This window comes from Oculina patagonica, unplaced genomic scaffold (assembly GCF_052425735.1).
Source record: "Oculina patagonica isolate OP01 unplaced genomic scaffold, crgOcupat unplaced991, whole genome shotgun sequence".
In the NCBI taxonomy this organism is placed as follows: domain Eukaryota; kingdom Metazoa; phylum Cnidaria; class Anthozoa; order Scleractinia; family Oculinidae; genus Oculina; species Oculina patagonica.
In genome coordinates this window covers 1-7514 of record NW_027558901.1, presented here as the reverse complement: position 1 = coordinate 7514, position 7514 = coordinate 1, and the positions used below count along the sequence as shown (strand labels likewise).

Sequence of the window (7514 nt, the reverse complement as noted above, 5' to 3'; positions counted from 1 at the left end):
AATCAATATAGGTTATTCACCAGCGGGAGGTCCGTATTGGGAAAAACTCTGCCCGAGGTCTTGGATACCGCCCGAGGCCGCAGGCCGGGTTCCGCCGAGGGCACAGTTTTTCCCAATACGGACCGACCAAGGCTGGTGAATAACCTTTTTATTTTTTTCTAAAACCAAACGAAATGCTTGCAAAAGAAACCGAACAATTAAGGGTTGTAATTATGGCAAATCTCATAAAATTGTGCAATTCACTAGCGAGAAGATAGTATAGAAAACAGGGGTAATGCAAAATAAAGAGAGGCTTCACCGCAACAATTTTATTTGCGTAATAACAAAGGTCATTAAAAAGGCTTCCAAACAAACTTTGAAACATTTTTTTTTTAAGTAATCTGTCACAATCTGACACCTGTCAATTAAAGAGCGCAAAGGAAAAAAGCGCATGAACACTTTTGAATGAACAACAGTTCATGTTTTCACAAGGCAAACAAACTCGAGCTGAATGACTATTACAACAATATTTTCTTATAAAACAGTGAAATCATCAAACAGAAAGTAGAATCCAAAGAACTTGGATTAAGTTCAGTCAACTAATCAGAATCGGAATCATCGCTGATGATAACTCTTCTTTTCTTGGGCTTCACGGACTTGGAGCTTTCTTCTTCTTCACGGTGAATGTTAATTGTGAAAGAACAGCCTTCGATCTTTCCGATGCAGGCACCTGAGAAAACCCCTGGCTTATTAACCTCCTTGGGAAGATTCACCGGCAAAGTGCTGCTCTCATAGAGGCTGCTTACTGTGGATGATTTAGTGCTCTGATGGAGGCTGCTTACTGCAGTTGATGACTGAGTGCTCTGTTCACCGGAGCGGCTTAAAATCATGGACATTTTTCGCTGATGCTCAACCGACGCTGCTTTGTACAAGTCGAGGCTCTTCAGATTTCGGTGACCACTTAATTGAGCAACGTAATTGACGGGGACTTCTGCATCCATGAGGCGGGAAATACACGTTTTTCGAACGGAGTGGTTGGTAATATTTCCCTGCAAGCCTGCTCCTTGTGCTGCTGTCTTCATCAGTTTACCAATTTCGTTCTTGCCGAGTGGTGCCTTCATGTACCAAATGCTGCTGCCTGGTCGTCTGCGATGATTGATGGCCAAGTAAAACGGGCTGTCAGCGTTATTCATTTCTTCTGGACGGTGACTTTTGAATTTCTTGTAGTAATACACTGGACATCTTTCGTTGTTAGTTGCCTGAGCTGTTGGATTAAATGCTCGTGTATCACCATTGCCACGGCGGGTCTTGGATCCTCTCTCTGATTTCCAAATCAGAACTTCGTTTCCCGTTTCGTTGTCTGTGTGAAGAACAATGTCTCCCCATTTGAGCTTTCGGCTTTCATCACGAGCACGGAATCCAAAGTGTAACGCTAATAACCACCACAGTGTGCGCTGGAGTGCTTCGGGGTTTTCTTTGCCAAATTCACCGGAGCGAAACAACATGTCTTCTTCAGCGTTGGATAGCTCTTTGGCCGCATGGGGGCGATTTCCTTTTGCTTCTTCAAACACCAGCTGTTTCTTTTTAGAAAGAAGAACTTCCCTGGACTTAAGGAACTCTTGGTCTTTGAGAATGTTCAGCTTGGAGTTCTTGTCGTTGAGATATCGCTGAAGGCTTCTTTGAAACGATTGTAGCGTTGCTGGCTCATACGCTCCGCCATCTTTCTTCTTAATCTCCATCAGGAAGCGACATATCAAGATGTTTAGCTCGTCCGCAGGTATGTCCTCAATTTTTCTGGCTTCGCCCACCTCAAGAAAGAATCTTTTCCAAACGTGTAAGTCGTACTCTGTTTTTTTCACTGTGTTTTCCGGCCGTTGTGACAAAATATACTTTTGCACACTCGCCATTGTAGACTTTTCAGGCTCGTTTTCTTGGTTTTCTTCATGTTGCGAACCGATGTTTTCTTTATCATTTTCCATCTCGTCGGGTAGTAAAATTCGCTTTCGCTATGATAGCTCTCGTCTGAATCTATTTCGAAATTAGTACTCGCCATTAAAATAGTTAAAGCTTTACATGATAAGTATCTTAATTAATAGTTTGCGAAAAAAATGCAGCGAAGCAAGCGATATAATCTACGTCTCATCACGCAACGGATACCGCCCGCTGTGAGCGGGCCGGATGGGAGAATACCGCCCGCTCCCGGAACCAATCAGATCGCAGGATTTGTAGAATACCGCCCGCTCACGAACTAAGAAAAAAATAAAAGGCTTTATTACACCATCGTAGTGTGTGCAGCAGTGAATGTTTTGCTCTTTCTTAATGCACTGTTTGGAAATGGTGCGATTTTAAGAACACTTTGGAAGACACCTTCTTTGCATTCGCCAGCGAACATTTTACTGGCAAGTCTTGCAGTTTCCGATCTTGCTGTTGGCTTAGTTGTTCAGCCCCTCTTTATAACATCTATTTTAACACGGGAGAATATACTTCAAGTCATTGTTGTAACGTTCAGTGTGTTTTTGTGCAGCGTTTCATTTTACAACACAACAGCAATTGGAGTGGACCGCTTGCTCGCCCTTTAGCTACATTTGAGGTATGAAGGTGTAGTGACACCCTTTCGCGTTTCCGGAATTGTAACGTTCATCTGGGTGTTTTCTGTTTTCTGTTTTCTTCATATTCAAGCGCGCAGTTTTGGATCTCAAGCCTATTTAACAATGCCTTAGCTTTTATAGCTTTCACGTTTTTAGTTGTAAATTTTGGAGTTTATTTGAAAATCTACCTCATTGTTCGGCGGCATCAGGCACAGATTGCACATCAACAACAACAGCAGTACCATGGCCAAGATGGAAACATTTTCTTGAGACTAAAAAAATCTGCCGTAAACACGTTTCTTGTTTTTATTGTACTCCTTGCTTGCTACACGCCTCAAAACTTAACGCTAATTTTTCTTTTTAAAGGCGGCAGCTTTTCGGCGTCAGATGTAGATGTTGTTATCATAACTTCTACAATAATGTATCTGAATTCTTCTCTAAACCCACTGTTATACTGCTGGAGAATTCGTGAGATACGCAAAGCCGTGAAACACTATTATTGCTGCTGATTTTTAATTTAGCTCTGATTTAAAATGTGAAGTGCACCAATATTAGTGCCACTTTAAAAGCATATTAAATTTTAGTAAATGTTAAAAAAAAAAGTCCTCATGTAATAAAAGGGGCAAACTCTGTAAATAATGGCAGAGCCTGAGAGCTATAAACAACGTACATGGTATGTCAGTCCTCCTAGTATCCTCCACATGAACTCTGCAAGTCTACGTCCCTCGAAACGAAATTTTCTGTCAATGCATTTTGATCCTTATTTTTCACTGGGTTGTTTTATCTAATTAAAAGGATGTAAATTTAGTCTTTGAGATGTTCTGTTTTGCACACCGTTGCCAATATTTGGTCCTGGCATGGGTTAGAAGCGAATTTAAAAATTAATTATATGTGCTTTAGACAATAGAACGCAATATTGGGATGGTATAAAACTGCCTGGGTAGCAAGAGCAACTTTACTTATATCCCTAAAGCGAGTCAACAAGTCTTGCTGGAGTCAAATATTAATTTGATTTTAATAACCTTTGTGATATTGTTTATTATGGTGTGCAAGGTTGTTCTAATTATTAATTTAGTCAAAGAACCCCAATATGTGTCACCCTTTAAAGAAAAGCTATTGAGCAGAACTTTTGTGTGAAACTGTTCATTATGCTTTACAAGTACGTTGTTCTAATTTTTAATTAAGGGATGAAACCCTGGTGTGTGACCTTTCAAATGTCATGAAAGCTATTGCGGGGAAGGAGTAAGTCATAGCAAATAGGTCAATAGATCTTTTGGTTGGTTGGCAAATCTCAACAAAAAATGCGATCTTCCTTATAACGGAATCAATCAATTTAAAATCTTGTTATGAAAGTTATGAAATGAATTTTAACTGACCTTTTTTCAAGAGTTAAGCAGACACAATCTTGCAAGAAAAATGGTACCTTTTTGCTCTGCAACAAAATATAGGGTGAGTAACTATATTTATTAGGACAGGTGTGTATAACGAATCTTCACAAAGGAGCATTTTTCTTTTGAATGTTTAAAGACTTTCCCTTCCATTGACATAAAGTTAGATTAAATGGCGACATCAATGTTATTTATTACTTCGATTCACAACTTTTTTGACAGTGGTAAAAGTAATAACCATCACACAACGTAACGTAAGTATTTTAAGAAATTTGCATATATCTACCCAATCCCTCATTATAAATATATATTAAAAAATTAAACAAAAAAATAATATTAAAAACTTTATCTGCTATTGACATAATTTTAAGGGCAGGAAATACATTAATAATTAATCAGCTCTAAAACAAATTGAAATTCTCAACAAACGCAGACGACAAACTAAAGCAGCAAGTCAGCAACCTGGTACTCTAAAATAAAATCACTTCGGCTGACGATGGAAATAAACATTTCTGGACCTTTCGATAATTCCATAAACCACAGCAGTTCTGGCAAAGACCTCACAGATCAGAGTGGTCGAAGGCAGTATTACACGATCGTAGTTTGTACAGCTGTGAATTTCTTGCTCTGTTTTACTACACTGTTTGGGAATGGTGCGATTGTAATAACACTTTGGAAGACACCTTCTTTGCATTCGTCGGCGAACATTTTACTGGCAAGTCTTGCAGTGTCAGACCTTGCTGTTGGCTTAGTTGTTCAGCCCCTCTTTACAACAACTATTTTAAAACAGGATACTACGTTTTAAGTCATTTCTGTGACTTTCAGTGCGTTTTTGTGCAGCGTTTCATTTTACAACACAACAGCAATTGGAGTGGACCGCTTGCTCGCCCTTCAGCTACATTTGAGGTATGAAGCTGTAGTGACACCGTTTCGCGTGACTGGAATTGTAATATTCATCTGGGTGTTTTCTGGCTTATGTTCAAGCGCGCAGTTGTGGATTTCAAACCGATTTCTTGATGTCTTGTCTGTTATGACTGTTGCCTTTCTAGTTGTAAATTTTGGTGTTTATTTAAAGATATTCTTCATTGTTCGGCGACATCAGTCACAGATTGCACATCAACAAGTACAGGGCCATAACCACGATGGGAACAATTTCTGGAAATTGAAGAAATCTGCTGTAAACACGTTTCTTGTATATTTTGTACTTCTTGTTTGTTACGCTCCACAATGTTTAGTGATAATTCGATTCGATTATTCGATTATTAGATTCGCTAGCGATTCCCTGTCAGTTGCAAATGTTAATGTTATTACTACCACAATAGTTTATCTGAATTCTACTCTAAACCCCTTGTTATATTGCTGGCGAATTCGCGAGATACGCACAGCTATGAAGAATCATTTTTGCTGTTAATTTCAATTTACGTGAAGCGCCGCCTTTACAGTGTAATCACGGAATGTTAAGCAAGAATACTCATTTAATGAAAGAAACAAACTCTGTACATATAATGACTTATCTATAAAGTTATAAACCCCACGGCATGTCATGCCTCCTTTTCACACAGAAACTCTCTCTACCTTAGCTTCCATCTCAATAATAGAAATAATGTAATTTTATTTTCTATGCCACAATATAATGTTTAATTAGACTAAAAAATCAAACTGTGCTTTCAAGTGCGTTTTCTTCCTTATCTTTCGTTATGTTTTCTTTTATTTAATTAAAGTGACGTGAATTAAGCCTTGAGATATTTAGTCCTTCGTCTTGGGGAGAGGGAATGGGGGCGGGAGACCGGGAGAAGAGGAGCGGGAAGCGGGAGGAGAGAGGTCGGGAAGCGGGATTCCTAAGGTGGCGGGGACCGGGAGAAAACGAGTAAAATTTCGCAATGTTTCGTTATATTTCGCAATAGATATGGGACAAAGACGAGTGTACCACTACGGAAAGGGGCGGGAAGCGGGAGTAAAAGGTACGGGAGGCGGGAGGTTCAGGCCCCTCTGTCCCCACCCACCGTCTTGGCATGGGTCAGAGGCGAGTTAAAAAAATGAATTAAATGTACGTTAAAACAAAACGCAATATCGGAATCGTATATAACTGCCGCGGTAGCATCAGTATAACTTCACTTGGTCAGCAAGTCCAGTGCTGGAGTCAAAGATTAATTTGATTCTAATTAATATACTGTACAAGGTTGTCCTAACTTTTAATTTAGTCGATAAAACCCTAGTGTGTGACCATTGAGCAGAAAAAGTACATTCATTAAAAATAAGTCAATAGATCTATTGTCTGGTCGGCAAATTTCAACAACAACAAAATCGTCTACAAATGTCTTTCTTACTGAACGTAATCAATTAATTTAAAACCATGTTATTAAATGAGATTTATGTAAATGAAGGCTTTTATGTTTTGATCCCAAGGTGTTTCCGTTAGCAAAAAATATCTTGTTAAATCATGGTTAATTTAGTTATTGTAGGTTTCCGTTAGTAAAAATTAAATTATTTGATTATAGTTAATTTAGTTCTTGTAGGTTTCCTAAATACTTTCCCCAACGTCACGATAGGACCAGATAAAAACTGGTCTATCTTGTAAACACGTTTACACTAAAGTTGGAACTCCACGCAAGCAAGATCTCCAAAAACAAGTTTTTTTTATTTATGTCCCCTAACACCTCCTTAATTTTTATGTTTTACACTGCTCTTTAAGTTTCTGTCTGCGTTTGGCGAATCTTCGTGCACCTCGCGCACTTTAGGTTGGTAATTAATTCTCAGGACAGCTATATATAGCAAATCAATAATCGCGGCCCCCGGCTTCCTTGGCCAATATTTACCCAACGCTCGTCTACTGTATTCTTGTAGCTCACTGGCCCACCACTTCAGAAAATACTGATCGAAAACATACAGTAGGGGTCATGAATGGTCCCTCAAAATGTCACAGTGCTCGCAATGCTCGCAAAATTTTAGTGGGTGCTTGTTTGCTCGTGCTCGCACATTTTTACAAGTGCTCGCATGCTCGGTTTTCAGTGGTGTAATTTTTTGAAAAGTGCTCGTTGCTCGCAAGGCTAACTTTTGTCAGTGCTCGTGCTCGCAAAGAAAAACGCTTTGCTCGCATGCTCGCAAATGCTCGCAAAGACCATTTGATACCCCTTACAGTTATAAAAACCGCAATAAGAAAATCTGCTGTATCACGTTTATTTATTTACTTCATTTTTGTTACATACCTCGTTCTTTAGCGATAGTTTCATAAGAATGTGGCGGTTCTTCGTACTCAAATGTTAATTTTCACAACTGCTACAATACTTTTCTTAATTCTTCTTTAAATCGTTGTTGTACAGCTCGCGAATTCGTGAGATACGCACAGCCGTGGGGCATAGGTTTTGTTGTTCACACTGAAATATTTTTCTGTACGATAACTACTGCATGCTAAATTTGTTCGGTGCGTTCCAACACAATTTTTGGCTCATTTTAAAAAAATGTCCCTCTTCACTTGTCGAGTGGAGGTTGAAATGAAGAATGAAATCAGTTTTTAATAAATTCATAAATTCATATTCATAAATTCATAACTTCATTCAGT

General features: G+C 39.0%; 1 protein-coding gene across 1 annotated transcript; it reads right to left on the bottom strand.

The window, feature by feature from the left end:
• Window positions 1-282: 282 nt before the first annotated feature.
• LOC144641493 (uncharacterized protein KIAA1958-like) lies at window positions 283-2249 on the bottom strand. The gene has a single exon (XM_078500493.1). It carries the CDS (start codon window positions 1956-1958, stop codon window positions 579-581), a length of 1380 nt encoding a protein of 459 aa, XP_078356619.1. The 5' UTR covers window positions 1959-2249; the 3' UTR covers window positions 283-578.
• Window positions 2250-7514: the final 5265 nt, after the last annotated feature.

Coding starts and splice junctions, on each gene's coding strand:
- LOC144641493 (XM_078500493.1), bottom strand. CDS start 1,958: ATGGAAAATGATAAAGAAAACATCGGTTCGCAACATGAAGAAAACCAA.